At 49.1% G+C, this 20,598-nt stretch overlaps 1 protein-coding gene across 1 annotated transcript in view; it reads left to right on the top strand.

Annotated features, from left to right (window-relative positions):
• Positions 1–458: 458 nt before the first annotated feature.
• The window catches only part of LOC121542578, a gene marked incomplete at its 3' end in the record, with an annotated part of 37,538 nt that continues 17,398 nt past the window's right edge, over positions 459–20,598 (top strand). The window contains exons 1-3 of the mRNA XM_045217365.1: positions 459–1,205; positions 3,065–3,232; positions 19,137–19,412. Coding sequence (XP_045073300.1) covers positions 828–1,205; positions 3,065–3,232; positions 19,137–19,412 — 822 coding nt within the window. The remainder of the gene's footprint in view (positions 1,206–3,064; positions 3,233–19,136; positions 19,413–20,598) is intronic.

Raw genomic sequence — 20,598 nt, forward strand, 5'->3', positions numbered from 1 at the left:
AAAATAGGACGCAAACTAACTGCGAATACAGAAACGTTGTTCCAGTATTTGGCTTGGCTACTGTATATATGCGCGCATTGACGCGCTGTGCAACAGTTGGCTTAGGATTTTGCTTGTGAACCCAATAAACAAACATTAGGCTATAACCAGCGCGCTAAACAGATGTATCGCTATGGTCACGGTCACAACACGTTGCATAGCCTAGTCTACCACTTGATCCGCATTCCGCGGTCACAACATAATGGTCCCGGTAGTAAACAGACGTGATTTTAATTCATACTTCTTCACGCGACCTGCTACCAGCTCCGTGACTTAGTAGCCTACGCTACCCAGAAGGGTTATTGAGAAAAAGGATATGCATGGTTACAGGGTGTAAAAATACTCCCCAGCTCTTACATCAGTGGGCTAGGTGTATTATTGGGTACTCTTCCTGTCCACGCAACAGCCCACTGCGTGACTTCACCCACACAGCGCACGGCACGGGGCAGTAGCCTAGGCGATGACCGTACCCTGCAATTCAGCAGCATTGCATTTTACTGTACTTTTCAATGTAGGAATAATGAATAGCCTACAGAAGTTTGGATAATTAATACAGAACTCTGACCGATTGTTGACCTTGGCATGGCGCGGTGACATGGAAGGGACAAAAGCGCACATCGCTGCAGGGGCTGGAACTGCTGCTGGTTCAGCCGTGAGAGAGACGGACACGACCGGGGGAATCGCCGGCTTCGGATAATTATGCTGCCGCTGCTGCAACGACAACTGAAGGCACCCGTCAACCGAAGGCTGTCATCATTTTGTGTTTGTTTGTCACTGGACGTTGAGACATGTGGAATGGCGCGTTCGGAAATGGGTCAGGTTTGCGTAGTGGAGGTGGGGGCGGGTACGTGCCAGCGCAGGGCTGGGAATTCGTTCCCTGCTCCCGGGTTGAAAGAGAACGAGAGAGGGGCAGGGGGAAGAGTCGCAGCCCGCTCAGGACCTTCTCCTCCCCGCCCGCAGTCACTCAGTTCTACGAACAGTCTCATTCTGGAACTGTTGGATCATCACTGGAGCTTCCTCGGGGGCGAGTTCGGGCGCATGGGCCAGGGACTCATCACTCTCGCCTGAAAAAGAAATTTGAGGGCTTAAAGAAACGCCACGGACAGGATAAGGAAGAATGGATACGAGAGAAGGAGATACTTTTAAGACAAGTTGCTGAGATACAAGTAGGCCTAACTGAAATAAGTGCACGCGTAAGCACAGGGAGATATTTTATTCTGTGTTTTAGATTATACATCTGGTTCACTACTTGTTGAACTACGTTTTGTTTTAGATACGATTTTCTGAATGTTTCTGAATGTATTTATTGTGGGTCACCAACTACAGCTAACTCTGTGTTGTGGTACAGATTCCCAGGGTGGGGAGAACAGAAGGATGAATGTTGCTGTATTGATTCTCAGGGTGGGGAGAACAGAAGGATGATTGTTGCTGTATTGATTCTCAGGGTGGGGGAGCTTGGGTGTATTGATTCCCAGGGTGGGGAGAACAGAAGGATGATTGTTGCTGTATTGATTCTCGGGGTGGGGAGAACAGAAGGATGATTGTTGCTCTGTGTTGCTGTATTGATTCCCAGGGTGGGGAGAACAGAAGGATGATTGTTGCTGTATTGATTCTCGGGGTGGGGAGAACAGAAGGATGATTGTTGTCTCGGTGGGGAGAACAGAAGGATGATTGTTGTTGTATTGATTCTCAGGGTGGGGAGAACAGAAGGATGATTGTTGCTGTATTGATTCTCAGGGTGGGGAGAACAGAAGGATGATTGTTGTTGTATTGATTCTCAGGGTGGGGAGAACAGAAGGATGATTGTTGCTGTATTGATTCTCAGGGTGGGGAGAACAGAAGGATGATTGTTGTTGTATTGATTCTCAGGGTGGGGAGAACAGAAGGATGATTGTTGCTGTATTGATTCTCAGGGTGGGGAGAACAGAAGGATGATTGTTGTTGTATTGATTCTCAGGGTGGGGAGAACAGAAGGATGATTGTTGCTGTATTGATTCTCAGGGTGGGGAGAACAGAAGGATGATTGTTGCTCTGTGTTGCTGTATTGATTCCCAGGGTGGGGAGAACAGAAGGATGATTGTTGCTCTGTATTGCTGTATTGATTCTCAGGGTGGGGAGAACAGAAGGATGATTGTTGCTGTATTGATTCCCAGGGTGGGGAGAACAGAAGGATGAATGTTGCTGTATTGATTCTCAGGGTGGGGAGAACAGAAGGATGATTGTTGCTCTGTGTTGCTGTATTGATTCTCAGGGTGGGGAGAACAGAAGGATGATTGTTGCTGTATTGATTCTCAGGGTGGGGAGAACAGAAGGATGAATGTTGCTCTGTGTTGCTGTATTGATTCTCAGGGTGGGGAGAACAGAAGGATGATTGTTGCTGTATTGATTCTCAGGGTGGGGAGAACAGAAGGATGAATGTTGCTCTGTGTTGCTGTATTGATTCTCAGGGTGGGGAGAACAGAAGGATGATTGTTGCTCTGTGTTGCTGTATTGATTCTCAGGGTGGGGAGAACAGAAGGATGATTGTTGCTGTATTGCTTCTCAGGGTGGGGAGAACAGAAGGATGATTGTTGCTGTATTGATTCTCAGGGTGGGGAGAACAGAAGGATGATTGTTGCTGTATTGATTCTCAGGGTGGGGAGAACAGAAGGATGATTGTTGCTCTGTGTTGTTGTATTGATTCTCAGGGTGGGGAGAACAGAAGAATGATTGTTGCTCTGTGCTGCTGTATTGATTCTCAGGGTGGGGAGAACAGAAGGATGATTGTTGCTGTATTGCTTCTCAGGGTGGGGAGAACAGAAGGATGATTGTTGCTGTATTGATTCTCAGGGTGGGGAGAACAGAAGGATGATTGTTGCTCTGTGTTGTTGTATTGATTCTCAGGGTGGGGAGAACAGAAGGATGATTGTTGCTCTGTGCTGCTGTATTGATTCTCAGGGTGGGGAGAACAGAAGGATGATTGTTGCTGTATTGCTTCTCAGGGTGGGGAGAACAGAAGGATGAATGTTGCTGTATTGATTCTCAGGGTGGGGAGAACAGAAGGATTTTGTTGGATCTGAAGACAGTAGTGGAGGAGGTGCAGCTAGAGGTGAAGAGAGAGGAGTCTAAGAGGAGTCAACTACAGCTGCAGCACACTAAGGACACGGGAGCATGGGAACTGGAGAGAGCTGAGCTGAAATGCAGAATCGCACAGGTAGGAATACTACACTAAAATATACAATATTATACTACACTATACTATACAATATGATACAACACTATACTATACAACACCACACTATACTATACAATATGATACAACACTATACTATACTATACAATATGATACAACACTACACTATACAATATGATACTATACCATACTATACAATATGATACTATACTATACTATACAATATGATACTACACTATACTATATAATATGATACTATACTATACTATACTATACAATATGATACAACACTACACTATACTACACAATATGAAACATCACTATACTATACAATATCATACAATACTATACGATACAATATGATACTATACTATACTATACAATATGATACAACACTGTACTATACAATATGATACAACACTATACTATACAATATGATACAATACTATACTATACTATACTATTCTGTACTATACTATACAATATGATACAATACTATACTATACTATACAATATGATACAACACTATACTATACAATATCATACAATACTACACTATTCAATATGATACAACACTACACTATACGATACAATATGATACAATACTATACTATACTATACTATACAATATGATACAACACAATAGAATGCAATAGAATGGATTGGAATGCCTACTTCATCAAATCGATCATATTGATTAGGTATTTGTATTTTCTCTTTGTGCATGGTCCTTTGAAAACATGGCATCACTATTCATTAGACAGTATTCCATTACTTAGTCTCAGGGGGCTGGTCTGAGACCCTGGTTGTTGCTAGTGCCACCCTTGTTGCTAAGTCTTCCTGGCTCACAGCCAAATCCTGGTCCTGATTAGACAGAAGCTTTGCACTGTGACAGAGAGAGGCTTTAGGGTGTGTCCCTAATGGCACCCTATTCCCTACGTAGTGCACTGCTTTTCACCAGGGCCCATAGGGTTTTGGTCAAATGTAGTGCACTACATAGGGAATAGGGTGTTATGTGGGACTCTGATTTTAGTGTCTGCAGTCATACACACATTTGGCCGTCAAAAGCTTTCCAATCCAAGATGGCGCAGCAGTGCGGTCGTGTACTATGTGTGTGTCCGTGTAAATAGCCTGTTTTTTTGTATTTTTTTTGTATTTTTCGTACATATTTCCCTATCACACTTATCATCCTTCTACTAAATATACTTTCCTGCAACCCGCCTCACTCAATGTGGAACGGATTCTATTATTGACTTACCTTTTTATCTAGAATCTCCAGTTGAAACTAGCTAGCCAGCTAACTAGCTACTTGCTATTAGCCACCGTTAGCTGTTTTCATCCAGAACATCGGATTTTCTGCCGGAATAATTGAATCACTGGACATTAACACAGGATCGCAACTAGCTAGCTGCAACCGAATGGATGTTGCTGTTGGCTAATCACCACTGCCCCCAAAGCAAGCACCAGTTAGCCTTGAGCTAGCCTTGAGCCAGGCCCATATCCCGGCTATCTACCTCTCTTTCTACCGGACGGGAGTAGCCAGCTAACTAGCTACTTGCTATTAGCCACCGTTAGCGGTTTTTCACCATTGTCCGTGGCCTGCACTACCTACCAGCCAGCTCTAGCCTGGACTATTATCGGCCAGTCTGCACTGTCTGCACAGCGCGTTATCGACCCAGAACATATCGGTTTTTCTGCCGGAATCACTGAATCACTGGACCTTTAACTCCGGATCATCGCAACTAGCTAGCTGCAACCAAATGGATGTTGTTGTTGGCTAATCAGCCTTGAGCTAGCCTCGAGTCAGGCCCATCTCTTGGATATCTACCTCTCTGTCAACTGGACGGGACCTCCTAGAGTCGACACGGAGCCCCGCCGATCCATCACGACTGGTCTGCCGACGTAATCGTCTGTGGTTTCAACAGGCTTCCCGTTGCGACGACCTCGAAGATCCATCTGCTAGCCCCAGCCCGCTAGCACACGCAAACAACAGCCGTGCTTCCTGCTAGCCAGTGCTGTAGCACCAACTAGATGCCCTCAATCTCACACAAATTATCAAGGAACCTACCAGGTACAACCCTAAATCCGTAAACATGGGCACCCTCATAGATATCATCCTGACTAACTTACCCTCTAAATACACCTCCGCTGTCTTCAACCAGGATCTCAGCGATCACTGCCTTATTGCCTGCGTCGGTAATGGGTCCGCGGTCAAACGACCACCCCTCATCACTGTCAAACGCTACCTAAAACACTTTAGCGAGCAGGCCTTCCTAATTGACCTGGCCCAGGTATCCTGGATGGATATCGATCTCATTCCGTCAGTAGAGGATGCCTGGATGTTCTTTAAAAGTGCTTTCCTCTCAATCTTAAATAAGCATGCCCCATTCAAACAATTCAGAACTAAGAACAGATATAGCCCCTGGTTCTCCTCAGACTTGACTGCCCTTGACCAGCACAAAAACATCCTGTGGCGTACTGCATTAGCATCGAATAGCCCCCGCAATATGCAACTTTTCAGGGAAATTAGGAACCAATATACACAAGCGGTTAGGAAAGCAAAAGGCTAGCTTTTTCAAACAGAAATTTGCATCCTGTAGCACTAACTCCAAAAAGTTTTGGGACACTGTAAAGTCCATGGAGAATAAGAGCACCTCCTCCCAGCTGCCCACTGCACTGAGGCTAGGAAACACTATCACCACCGATAAATCTACAATAATCGAGAATTTCAACAAGCATTTTGCTACGGCTGGCCATGCTTTCCACCTGGCTACCACTACCCCGGTCACCAGCTCTGCACCCTCCGCTGCAACTTGCCCATGCCCCCCCCCCGCTTCTCCTTCACACAAATTAAGACAGCTGATGTTCTGAAAGAGCTGCAAAATCTGGACTCCTACAAATCATCTGGGCTAGACAATCTGGACCCTTTCTTTCTAAAATTGGCCGCCGAAATTGTTGCAACCCCTATTACTAGCCTGTTCAACCTCTCTTTCGTAACGTCTGAGATCCCCAGAGATTGGAAAGCTGCCACGGTCATCCCCCTCTTCAAAGGGGGTGACACTCTAGATCCAAACTGTTACAGACCTATATCCATCCTGCCCTGCCTTTCGAAAGTTTTTGAAAGCCAAGTTAACAAACCGATCACCGACCATTTCGAATCCCACCGTACCTTCTCCGCTATGCAATCCGGTTTCCGAGCTGGTCATGGGTGCACCTCAGTCACGCTCAAGGTCCTAAACGATATTATAACCACGATCGTGGTCCTCTGTAGCTCAGCTGGTAGAGCACGGCGCTTGTAACGCCAAGGTAGTGGGTTCGATCCCCGGGACCACCCATACACAAAAATGTATGCACGCATGACTGTAAGTCGCTTTGGATAAAAGCGTCTGCTAAATGGCATATTATTATTATTATTATTATTTATTATTATTATTATTATTATAATAGACAGTACTGTGCAGCCGTCTTCATCGATCTAGCCAAGGCTTTCGACTCTGTCAACCACCGCATTCTTATTGGCAGACTAAATAGCCTTGGTTTCTCAAATGACTGCCTCGCCTGGTTCATCAACTACTTCTCAGATAGAGTTCAATGTGTCAAATCGGAGGGGCTGTTGTCTGGACCTATGGCAGTCTCTATGGGGGTGCCAAAGGTTTCAATTCTTGGGCCGACTCTTTTCTCTGTGTATATCAATGATGTCGCTCTTGCTGCTGGTGATTCTCAGATCCACCTCTACGCAGACGACACCATTTTGTATACATCTGGCCCTTACATTTACATTTACATTTTAGTCATTTAGCAGACGCTCTTATCCAGAGCGACTTACAGGAGCAATTAGGGTTAAGTGCCTTGCTCAAGGGCACATTTACGTCATTTAGCAGACGCTCTAGTCCAGAGCGACTCACAAATTGATGCATTCACCCTATAGCCAGTGGGATAACCACTTTACATTTTTTTTTGGGGGGTAGAAGGATTACTTTATCCTATCCCAGGTATTCCTTAAAGAGGTGGGGGTTTCAAATGTCTCCGGAAGGTGGTGAGTGACTCCGCTGTGGGGTGTGTGTTGGGGGGTAGAAGGATTACTTTATCCTATCCCAGGTATTCCTTAAAGAGGTGGGGTTTCAAATGTCTCCGGAAGGTGGTGAGCGACTCCGCTGTGTGTGGGGGGGGTAGAAGGATTGCTTTATCCTATCCCAGGTATTCCTTAAAGAGGTGGGGTTTCAAATGTCTCCGGAAGGTGGTGAGTGACTCCGCTGTCCTGGCGTCGTGAGGGAGCTTGTTCCACCATTGGGGTGCCAGAGCAGCGAACAGTTTTGACTGGGCTGAGCGGGAACTATGCTTCCGCAGAGGAAGGGGAGCCAGCAGGCCAGAGGTGGATGAACGCAATGCCCTCGTTTGGGTGTAGGGACTGATCAGAGCCCGAAGGTACAGAGGTGCCGTTCCCTCGCTGCTCCAAAGGCAAGCACCATGGTCTTGTAACGGATGCGAGCTTCAACTGGAAGCCAGTGGAGTGTGCGGAGGAGGGGGGTGACGTGAGAGAACTTGGGAAGGTTGAACACCAGACGGGCTGCGGCATTCTGGATGAGTTGTAGGGGTTTAATGGCACATGCAGGGAGGCCAGCCAACAGCGAGTTGCAGTAATCCAGACGGGAGATGACAAGTGCCTGGATTAGGACCTGTGCCGCTTCCTGTGTAAGGCAGGGTCGTACTCTCCGAAATGTTGTAGAGCAGGAACCTGCAGGAGCGGGTCACCGCCTTGATGTTAGCGGAGAACGACAGGGTGTTGTCCAGGGTCACGCCAAGGCTCTTCGCACTCTGGGAGGAGGACACAACGGAGTTGTCAACCGTGATGGCGAGATCATGGAACGGGCAGTCCTTCCCCGGGAGGAAGAGCAGCTCCGTCTTGCCAGGGTTCAGCTTGAGGTGGTGATCCGTCATCCATACTGATATGTCTGCCAGACATGCAGAGATGCGATTCGCCACCTGGTTATCAGAAGGGGGAAAGGAGAAGATTAGTTGTGTATCGTCAGCGTAGCAATGATAGGAGAGGCCGTGTGAGGATATGACAGAGCCAAGTGACTTGGTGTATAGGGAGAAAAGGAGAGGGCCTAGAACTGAGCCCTGGGGGACACCAGTGGTGAGAGCACGTGGTGCGGAGACAGCTTCTCGCCACGCCACTTGGTAGGAGCGACCGGTCAGGTAGGACGCAATCAGGAGTGAGCCGCGCGGAGATGCCCAGCTCGGAGAGGGTGGAGAGGAGGATCTGATGGTTCACAGTATCAAAGGCAGCAGACAGGTCTAGAAGGACAAGAGCAGAGGAGAGAGAGTTAGCTTTAGCAGTGCGGAGAGTCTCCGTGACACAGAGAAGAGCAGTCTCAGTTGAATGACCAGTCCTGAAACCTGATTGGTTTGGATCAAGAAGGTCATTCTGAGAGAGATAGCAAGAGAGTTGGCTAAAGACGGCACGCTCAATAGTTTTGGAAAGAAAAGAAAGAAGGGATACTGGTCTGTAGTTGTTGACATCAGTGGGGTCGAGTGTTGGTTTTTTGAGAAGGGGAGCAACTCTCGCTCTCTTGAAGACGGAAGGGACATGGCCAGCGGTCAAGGATGAGTTGATCAGCGAGGTGAGGTAGGGGAGAAGGTCACCGGAGATGGTCTGGAGAAGGGAGGAGGGGGATGGGGTCAAGCGGGCAGGTTGTTGGGCGGCCTGCAGTCACAAGTCGCAGGATTTTATCTGGAGAGAGAGGGGAGAAAGAAGTCAAAGCATAGGGTAGGGCAGTGTGAGCAGGACCAGCAGTGTCATTAGACTTAACAAACGAGGATCGGATGTCGTCAACCTTCTTTTTCAAAGTGGTTGGACGAAGTCATCCACAGAGAGAGAGGAGGGGGGAGGATTCAGGAGGGAGGAAAATGTGGCAAAGAGCTTCCTAGGGTTAGAGGCAGATGCTTGGAATTTAGAGTGGTAGAAGGTGGCCTTAGCAGCAGAAACAGATGAAGAAAATGTAGAGAGGAGGGAGTGAAAAGATGCCAGGTCGGCAGGGAGTTTAGTTTTCTTCCATTTCCGCTCCGCTGCCCGGAGCTCAGTTCTGTGAGCTCGCAATGAGTCATCAAGCCACGGAGCTGGAGGGGAGGACCGAGCCGGCCGGGAGGATAGGGGACACAGAGAGTCAAAGGATGCAGAAAGGGAGGAGAGGAGGGTTGAGGAGGCAGAATCAGGAGATTGGAGGGAGAAGGATTGAGCAGAGGGAAGAGATGATAGGATGGAAGAGGAGAGAGTAGTGGGAGAGAGAGAGCGAAGGTTGCGGCGGCGCAATACCATCTGTGTAGGGGCAGAGTGAGTAGTGTGGGGGGAGAGCGAGAGAGAAAAGGAAACAAAGTAGTGGTCGGAGACATGGAGGGAGTTGCAGTGAGATTAGTAGAGGAGCAGCATCTAGTGAAGATGAGGTCAAGCGTATTGCCTGCCTTGTGAGTAGGGGGGACGGTGAGAGGGTGAGGTCAAAAGAGGAGAGGAGTGGAAAGAAGGAGGCAGAGAGAAATGAGTCAAATGTGGACATAGGGAGGTTGAAATCCCCCAAAACTGTGAGGGGTGAGCCATCCTCAGGAAAGGAACTTATCAAGGCGTCAAGCTCATTGATGAACTCTCCAAGGGAACCTGGAGGGCGATAGATGACAAGGATATTAAGCTTAAATGGGCTAGTGACTGTGACAGCATGGAATTCAAATGAGGAGATAGACAGATGGGTTAGGGGAAAAATTGAGAATGTCCACTTGGGAGAGATGAGGATTCCTGTACCACCACCCCTCTGACCAGATGCTCTCGGGGTATGCGAGAACACATGGTCAGACGAGGAGAGAGCAGTAGGAGTAGCAGTGTTTTCAGTGGTGATCCATGTTTCCGTCAGCGCCAGGAAGTCGAGGGACTGGAGGTTGGCATAGGCTGGGATGAAGTCAGCTTTGTTGGCAGCAGAACGGCAGTTCCAGAGGCTGCCTGCGACCTGGAACTCCAGGTGTGGGGTGCGTGCAGGGACCACCAGGTTAGAGAGGCAGCAGCCACGCGGTGTGGTGCGTTTGTGTAGCCTGTGCAGAGAGGAGAGAACAGGGATAGGCAGAGGCATAGTTGACAGGCTGTAGCAAATGGCTACAAAAATGCAGAGGAGATCGGAATGAAATGAGCTAAGCATCTGGGAGAGGAGAGAGCAGGGAAAAAAAAAAAAAAAACTTCTACCTCAGAAACTAAAATTGTTTCACTGAACCACCCGAACAAAAACTCTCCCAACTTCCACCTTTAGAAATCAGAATTGTTGTGAACCACAGCGGTTCAATGTTTAAAGGAATAGACTCAACCCACTTTATTCAGCTAGCTAACTATGACACCATAGCTAACTAGCATGCTAGCATCCAATAACAATAACACACAGTTTAGCACCAACACTTGGTCACAACAAACCACCAATAGTGTGTTAACTAGCTAACTAGCATGCTAGCATCCAGTAACACACAGTTTAGCACCAACACTTGGTCACAACAAACCACCAATAGTGTGATAACACACTAAACAGATCATTCGTGTCTGTGTCAAGTTCCTTTCATGACGCAGCAATGATTAAACGTTGGCTAGCTAGGACAAGTATATTGTATTTAGCTACTACAGTACAGTTAGCTGGTCGTGTTGGGTAGCTAGCAATGGCCACTGTGTTGACTTTGTTTGAAGAACGGCTAGCTAGCTAGCTTCGTGCTACACCCGGCACACAATGGCTACTGTGTTGACTCTGACTCTGTTCGAAAAACGGCTAGTTAGCTCGCCGGTGCTACAGCCGGCACGGCCGAAGACACTGCCAAGACACACCAATAGTGTGTTAACACACTAAACAGATCATTCGTGTCTGTGTCAAGTTCCTTTCATGACGCAGCAATGATTAAACGTTGGCTAGCTAGGACAAGTATATTGTATTTAGCTACTACATTACAGTTAGCTGGTCGTGTTGGGTAGCTAGCAATGACCACTGTGTTGACTTTGTTTGAAGAACGGCTAGCTAGCTAGCTTCGTGCTACACCCGGCACACAATGGCTACTGTGTTGACTCTGACTCTGTTCGAAAAACGGCTAGTTAGCTCGCTTCGTGCTACAGCCGGCCCTTCATTGGACACTGTGTTAACAAACCTCAAAACTAGCTTCAATGCCATACAACACTCCTTCCGTAGCCTCCAACTGCTCTTAAACACTAGTAAAACTAAATGCATGCTCTTCAATCGAACGCTGCTGGCACCCGCCCACCCGACTAGAATCACTACTCTCGATGGGTCTGACCTAGAGTATGTGGACAACTACAAATATCTAGGTGTCTGGTTAGACTGTAAACTCAACTTCCAGACTCACATAAAGAATCTCCAATCCAAAGTTAAATCTAGAATCGGCTTCCTATTTCGCAACAAAGCCTCCTTCACTCATGCTGCCAAACATGCCCTCGTAAAACTGACTATCCTACCGATCCTTGACTTCGGCGATGTCATTTACAAAATAGCCTCCAACACTCTACTCAGCAAATTGGATGTAGTCTATCACAGTGCCATCCGTTTTGTCACCAAAGCCCCATATACTACCCACCACTGTGACCTGTACGCTCTTGTTGGCTGGCCCTCACTACATATTCGTCGCCAAACCCACTGGCTCCAGGCCATCTATAAATCACTGCTAGGCAAATCCCCACCTTATCTTAGCTCATTGGTCACCATAGCAACACCCACCCGTAGTATGCGCTCCAGCAGGTATATCTCACTGGTCATCCCCAAAGCCAACACCTCCTTTGGCTGCCATTCCTTCCAGTTCTCTGCTGCCAATGACTGGAACGAACTGCAAAAATCTCTGAAGCTGGAGACTCTTATCTCCCTCACTAACTTTAAGCATCAGTTGTCAGAGCACCTTACCGATCACTGCACCTGTACACAGCCCATCTGAAATTAGCCCACCCAACTACCTCATCCCCATATTGTTATTTATTTTGCTAATTTGCACCCCAGTATCTATATTTGCACATCATCTCTTGCACATCTATCATTCCAGTGTTAATACTAATTGTAATTATTTTGCACTATGGCCTATTTATTGCCTTACCTCCATAACTTGCTACATTTGCACACACTGTATATATATTTTCTATTTTCTGTTGTATTTTTGACTTTATGTTTTGTTTTACCCCATATGTAACTCTGTGTTGTTGTTTTTATCGCACTGCTTTGCTTTATCTTGGCCAGGTCGCAGTTGTAAATGAGAACTTGTTCTCAACTGGCTTACCTGGTTAAATAAAGGTGAAATAAATAAAATTTAAAAAACAGAGGGAGTGTTTCAGAGCACCTGAGAACAACAGGTGAAGGCCTGAAGACCTCTTGAAAGGAGAAATACCTTTTCATACAGGTGCAGGCTGAGCATGGCATAGCGACATAGCAGCACCATGTTTTATAATAAGGCATTTCAAAGTATGTACAGACACACACACACACACACACACACACACACACACACACACACACACACAGACACACACACACACACACACACACACACACACACACACACACACACACACACACACACACACACACACACACACACACACACACACACACACACACACACACACACACACACACACACACACACTACAGCTGCACATCTCCCTCTATATCTCTATGTCAGTACTGTAGGACACAGTCAGCCATCTCCCTCTATATCTCTCTGTGTCAGTACTGTAGGACACAGTCAGCCATCTCCCTCTATATCTCCCTGTGTCAGTACTGTAGGACACAGTCAGCCATCTCCCTGTGTCAGTACTGTAGGACACAGTCAGCCATCTCCCTCTATATCTCTCTGTGTCAGTACTGTAGGACACAGTCAGCCATCTCCCTCTATATCTCCCTGTGTCAGTACTGTAGGACACAGTCAGCCATCTCCCTCTATATCTCTCTGTGTCAGTACTGTAGGACACAGTCAGCCATCTCCCTCTATATCTCTCTGTGTCAGTACTGTAGGACACAGTCAGCCATCTCCCTCTATATCTCCCTGTGTCAGTACTGTAGGACACAGTCAGCCATCTCCCTCTATATCTCTCTGTGTCAGTACTGTAGGACACAGTCAGCCATCTCCCTCTATATCTCTCTGTGTCAGTACTGTAGGACACAGTCAGCCATCTCCCTGTGTCAGTACTGTAGGACACAGTGAGCCATCTCCCTCTATATCTCTCTGTGTCAGTACTGTAGGACACAGTCAGCCATCTCCCTGTGTCAGTACTGTAGGACACAGTGAGCCATCTCCCTCTATATCTCTCTGTGTCAGTACTGTAGGACACAGTCAGCCATCTCCATCTATATCTCTCTGTGTCAGTACTGTAGGACACAGTCAGCCATCTCCCTGTGTCAGTACTGTAGGACACAGTGAGCCATCTCCCTCTATATCTCTCTGTGTCAGTACTGTAGGACACAGTCAGCCATCTCCCTCTATATCTCTCTGTGTCAGTGCTATAGGACACAGTCAGCCATCTCCCTCTATATCTCTCTGTGTCAGTACTGTAGGACACAGTCAGCCATCTCCCTCTATATCTCTCTGTGTCAGTACTGTAGGACACAGTCAGCCATCTCCCTCTATATCTCTCTGTGTCAGTACTGTAGGACACAGTCAGCCATCTCCCTCTATATCTCTCTGTGTCAGTACTGTAGGACACAGTCAGCCATCTCCCTCTATATCTCTCTGTGTCAGTACTGTAGGACACAGTCAGCCATCTCCCTCTATATCTCTCTGTGTCAGTACTGTAGGACACAGTCAGCCATCTCCCTCTATATATCTCTGTGTCAGTATTGTAGGACACAGTCAGCCATCTCCCTCTATATCTCTCTGTGTCAGTACTGTAGGACACAGTCAGCCATCTCCCTCTATATCTCTCTGTGTCAGTACTGTAGGACACAGTCAGCCATCTCCCTCTATATCTCTCTGTGTCAGTACTGTAGGACACAGTCAGCCATCTCCCTGTGTCAGTACTGTAGGACACAGTCAGCCATCTCCCTCTATATCTCCCTGTGTCAGTACTGTAGGACACAGTCAGCCATCTCCCTCTATATCTCTCACTGTCAGAACTGTAGGACACAGTCAGCCATCTTTCAGAGGCCTGTAATGTGGCTAGAAGAGTCATGCTGGCATCACATGGTGGCAGTGAGACTCAGTGGATACACAGACTGTGATCTGTAAATGGGATCTGTGAACGTGTGACCAATCAATTGGATGAGGGGATTTAGGTCTGAAGAGAGACAGACGGACAGACAGACAGAGGGACAGACAGACAGAGGGACAGACAGACAGAGGGACAGACAGACAGAGGGACAGACAGACAGAGGGACAGACAGACAGAGGGACAGACAGACAGAGGGACAGACAGACAGAGGGACAGACAGAGGGACAGACAGACGGACAGACAGACAGACAGAGGGACAGACAGACAGAGGGACAGACAGACAGAGGGACAGACAGACAGAGGGACAGACAGACAGAGGGACAGACAGACAGAGGGACAGACAGACAGAGGGACAGACATAGGCCTAAAGACATGCAAGACAATGGACAGACAGAGTGTGGAAAACCCCCAGTCTGGGAAAGTACACAGCTTTTCTCTAAGCTTTCATGTAAACAGGGGATAGATATGGACTCATAATAAACAGACCTTTCATTTAAACAAAGTAACACAACATCTGACTTCGATAGGTCTGGAAATAAAGCATGACTGAAGCATACAAACTGAATGTGTGTGTACACGCAGCGTGTGTGTGCGTGTGCGTGTGCGTGCGTGTGTGCGTGTGCGTGCGTGCCAGCGTGTGATAGTGATCGTGTGTGTGTGTGTGTGTGTGAAGCATGTACTGTATGCCCCTGTGCTGTATCACCTACTAACTCATTCTGTCAGGATTCCATGTTGGTCTAGCACTAAGAATATAAACATTACAGTACACTCTGTTGACTAACTATTTATGAAGAGGAACTCTGTCCAAGGGTAGAAGTGTTCCAGCTTCTAGAATTCACTTGTTGTTCCCCCAGAGTTCTGATGGTTCTGTGTGAGTCCACATAACAGTGTTCTGTATTGATGATTTGCCAATACCACATCAGGAATGTTGGTTTGGCATACCCTGGTGATGTGCAGGGAGGGGTTAGCTCCATTGTAAAACGCTGTTTTCTCCACTCAGCCACATCCTGCTGCCACAGTTGAGTTTATACACAGTCTGTGGGTGCGTCCCAAATGTCACCCTATTCCCTATGGGCTCTGGTCAAAAGTAGTGCGCTACGTAGGGAATATGGTGCCAGGCTACCAGGGTTTACCACCAAGCATCCTGGGGCCGAGCCGGATATTTGCAGGCATATTTCAGATATATTCCTGGCATATTTCAAGCATATCTGCAGGCATATTTCTCCACATACTTTAGGTTTTTCTCAAGCAGAGACATCTCACTCGACCTTCCAGCCCCACCCCTCCCTGTGGAATGTATGTGACATTGTAAAGCTGTAGAGCATTGGCTGGTTGGTTGAGTCACCTATTAATAGAGGGAGGCCACGGTGACACTGTCACCTTTACACACACACGCACGCACACACGCACGCGCACGCGCACGCGCACGCACACAGACAGACGGACGGACGGACGGATGAGACGGACGGACGGACGGACGGAGGCAGGACGGGACGGACGGACGGACGGACGGATGGACGGACCGACGGACGGACGGACGGCGAGGCGGACGGACGGGACGGACGGAGACGGACGGACGGACGGACGGACGGACGAGACGGGACGGACGGACGGACGGACGGACGCAGGCGACGGAGCGGACGGACGCGAGGACGACGGACGACGGACGGACGGACGGACGGACGGGCGACGGACGGAGGACGGACGGACGGACGGACGGACGGACCCGACGGACGGGACGGACGGGACGACGACGGACGGACGGACGGACGGAGGCTCGACGGACGGAGGACGGAGCAGGGACGGACGGACGGACGGACGGACGGACGGACGGACGGACGGACGACGGACGGACGGGACGGACGGACGGACGAGACGGACGGACGAACGGACGGACGGACGGACGGACAGGACGGACGGACGGACGGACGGATCGCTGACGGACGGGCGACGGACGACGGACCGACGGACGGACGGACGGACGGACGGCCAGGGACGGACGGACGGACGGACGGACGGACGGACGGACGGACGGACGGACGGACGGACGGACGGACGGACGGACGGACGGACAGACAGACAGACAGACAGACAGACAGACAGACAGACAGACAGACAGACAGACAGACAGACAGACAGACAGACAGACAGACAGACAGACAGACAGACAGACAGACAGACAGACAGACAGACAGACAGACAGACAGACAGACAGACAGACAGACAGACAGACAGACAGACACACTGTCCAGTCCTACAGTAGCAGGAGATGGTTGCTACGGTGTGTTTATTGTCTGTCTGCCAGCCTGCCTCTGTGTTTTACTGTCTGTCTGCCAGCCTGCCTCCGTGTTTTACTGTCTGTCTGCCAGCCTGCCTCCGTGTTTTACTGTCTGTCTGTCTGCCAGCCTGCCTCCGTGTTTTACTGTCTGTCTGCCAGCCTGCCTCTGTGTTTTACTGTCTGTCTGCCAGCCTGCCTCCGTATTTTACCGTCTGTCTGCCAGCCTGCCTCCGTGTTTTACCGTCTGTCTGCCAGCCTGCCTCTGTGTTTTACTGTCTGTCTGCCAGACTGCCTCTGTGTTTTACTGTCTGTCTGCCAGCCTGCCTCTGTGGAAAACTGTAAGACTCTAGTCAACTTTTGTTGATACAGGTCCTCCTGGAATATACATATCTCACTGCCAAGAAGAGCATCAGCCTCCATCTCAATCTGTTTCAGGGCTTTCTTTACCCTCCTTGTTATAGAAGTAGCACTCTCTCAGTGTATTTATGTTCATGTTTGGTTAGGAATAGACTGTGGACAGCTCCAGTCATCCTGCCACTGCAATTACACAGGGTGTTCAAATGGCACACTATTCTCTATATAGTGCACTATTGCCCCTGGTCAAAAGTAATGCACTATATCGGGAATAGGGTGCCATTTGGGACACAGACAGAGGGACTAGACAGACAGGGAGAAACACAGTGTTCTCTTCATACTCCATAACTTCATGGCCCTTAGCCACGGGACCACCAGTACTGCATAACTTCATGGCCCTTAGCCACGGGCCCTGGTCAAAAGTAGTTGACTATATAGGGAATAGGATGCTATTTGGGATGCAGTCTATGTCTACTTACTACACAGAGAGGCGTTGTCCTGGTCTCATTCCAGCTCCTCAGCCAGCATAGGTTCTCTAAGGGGTATATTGACCACACAGAGAAAGAGAGGACTGATTCCCTCTTAACCCAAACCACTCACAGTCAACAGAACTAAACATCCCTTTATCTGTTAGTATCAAAACACCAGCGCTCCTGCATTGGCCATACAGCAGATGTTTGTGTCTGAAAAGGCAGTCGTCTCGATTTATGGCCATTTAACTCACCTTTTCAACAACTACTCTGTAGATAGGTCCAGAGAGAGACAGAAAGTTAGGACCACAGACAGGAAAGGAGGCAGCTGTGATATCCTCTCAAATGATGAGAGAGAGAGGGGGGAGAGAGGGGGGAGAGAGGGAGGAAAGGTTGACAATAAACTCCTTTGAGTTATGCCACAGGATGTTATGATCTTTCAATCCCCTCCAACCGTTCTCTGAATTCTCCCTCTCCTCTCCTCTCCTCTCCTCTCCTCTCCTCCGGGTTCTCTCCTCTCCTCTCGCTGGTCCTTCTCTCCTCTCCTCTCTCTGGTTCTTCTCTCCTCTCTCTGGTCCTTCTCTCCTCTCCTCTCTCTGGTCCTCCTCTCCTCTCCTCTCGCTGGTCCTTCTCTCCTCTCCTCTCTCTGGTTCTTCTCTCCTCTCTCTGGTCCTTCTCTCCTCTCCTCCCTCTGGTTTCTCTCCTCTCCTCTCTCTGGTCCTTCTCTCCTCCCTCTGGTCCTTCTCTCCTCTCCCCTCTCTGGTCCTTCTCTCCTTTCCTCTCTCGTCCTTCTCTCCTCTCCTCTCCTCTCTCTGGGTTCTCTCCTCTCCTCTCTCTGGTCCTTCTCTCCTCTCCTCCCTCTGGTCCTTCTCTCCTCTCCTCCCTCTGGTCCTTCTCTCCTCTCCTCACTCTGGTCCTTCTCTCCTCTCTCTGGTCCTTCTCTCCTCTCCTCTCTCTGGTCCTTCTCTCCTCTCCCCTCTCTGGTCCTTCTCTCCTTTCCTCTCTCGTCCTTCTCTCCTCTCCTCTCCTCTCTCTGGGTTCTCTCCTCTCCTCTCTCTGGTCCTTCTCTCCTCTCCTCTCTCTGGTCCTTCTCTCCTCTCCTACCTCTGGTCCTCCTCTCCTCTCCTCCCTCTGGTCCTTCTCTCCTCTCTCTGGTCCTTCTCTCCTCTCCTCTCTCTGGTCCTTCTCTCCTCTCCTCCCTCTGGTCCTCCTCTCCTCTCCTCCCTCTGGTCCTTCTCTCCTCTCTCTGGTCCTTATCTCCTCTCCTCTCTCTGGTCCTTCTCTCCTCTCCTCCCTCTGGTCCTTCTCTCCTCTCCTACCTCTGGTCCTTCTCTCCTCTCCTCTCTCTGGTCCTTCTCTCCTCTCTCTGGTCCTTCTCTCCTCTCCTCTCTCTGGTCCTTCTCTCCTCTCCCCCCTCTGGGTTCTCTCCTCTCCTCCCTCTGGTCCTCCTCTCCCTCTATCCCTCTTCCTGACACTCCCTGACATTCTCTCCCACCTCTAACATTTTCTTTGTATTCTCTTGCCTGCCCTCTCTCCCTGCCTGCCTCTCTCTTTACTCCCCCCTCTCCCTCTCTCCCTCCCCTCCATCTCTCTGTCCCTGTCCAGTTGGAGGCTAGAGGAGGTCCTGGCGTGGAGGTGGGGCTGAGAACTCAGAGTCCAGAGCCCAGGGAGAGTCCTCTACAGCAGGGGGAAAGAGAGCAGCAGAGGAGGCTGCTGGTTGACACCCACACGGCCGCCATGGACGTACGCTGCCGGCTGGAGCTCAGCGAGAAGGGCTGGGTCCGGGAGAAGTCTGAACTTCTGGAGAGATTCAACTCTGAGAGGAAGGAGTGGGAGAGCCAGCTGAGAGACATGCAGAGGAAGATCGAGGAGGTGAGAGGGGTGAGCCATGACGCTAAGGAGTTTATTGTTTTACAGCATTGTTAGTTACAACAAATTGCCTGACACTGGACCTGTAGACTAGTATTTGAAGTGGTTGGCTGTAGGCTGGTCCTGGATCTGTTTGTGTTGTCTTGCCAACTCCTATGGTCATTGAACAATGGGGTTTTGGCATGACATTGACCATAGCAGTTGGAAAGACAGCACAGATCTGGGACCAGGCTAGGTTGGCTGAGCTGTAAAGCAAAATGTGGGATGTTTTGTGTTTTTAAGAGGGGTGCTAATTGCAACTCAGGAAGCACGCTGAAAGAATCATTGACATATGGTCTATTTGAAATCCTACCAAAGTAGTCATTCATATATTTATGGTCTGCAGTCTAATGGGAGAAAGCCCTTGAAGCTCATTTGTCATGCTAATATCTCTATAGACTAAAGTGCTTGACCTTTCCTCCTACTCTGCTTTGGGAAACATAAGACCGACTGATACTGATCCCAGTTCAGCTGCAGTAAGGTTAGGGCTAGGGCGGTAAGGAGGGGAGAGGAGGGGACTCTGTGATCTTGATAAGTCCAAAACTTAACATCTGTGAATGTAAGATAAGTTTTGACATCAATGCGTGATTTACGTAATTGTAGTGTAAATCTTAATTTAGGACTCCTATGAGAGGAGGGTTGGAGCGAGAGATGGGGTGGGAGGAGAGTGAGAGGGGAAGTAGAGAGGTGGGAGGAGAGTGAGAGGGGAAGTAGAGAGGTGGGAGGAGAGTGAGAGGGGAAGTGGGAGGAGAGTGATAGGGGAAGTGGGAGGAGAGTGAGAGGGGAAGTAGAGAGGTGGGAGGAGAGTGAGAGGGGAAGTGGGAGGGAGAGGAGAGGGAAGTGGGAGGAGAGTGAGAGGGGAAGAAGAGAGGTGGGAGGAGAGTGAGAGGGGAAGTGGGAGGAGAGTGAGAGGGGAAGTGGGAGGAGAGTGAGAGGGGAAGAAGAGAGGTGGGAGGAGAGTGAGAGGGGAAGTGGGAGGAGAGTGAGAGGGGAAGAAGAGAGGTGGGAGGAGAGTGGAGAGGGGAAGTGGGAGGAGAGTGAGAGGGGAAGTGGGAGGAGAGTGAGAGGGGAAGTAGAGAGGTGGGAGGAGAGTGAGAGGGGAAGTGGGAGGAGAGTGAGAGGAAGTGGGAGGAGAGTGAGAGGGGAAGTGGGAGGAGAG

Source organism: Coregonus clupeaformis, unplaced genomic scaffold, assembly GCF_020615455.1.
Source record: "Coregonus clupeaformis isolate EN_2021a unplaced genomic scaffold, ASM2061545v1 scaf1031, whole genome shotgun sequence".
Classification (NCBI taxonomy): domain Eukaryota; kingdom Metazoa; phylum Chordata; class Actinopteri; order Salmoniformes; family Salmonidae; genus Coregonus; species Coregonus clupeaformis.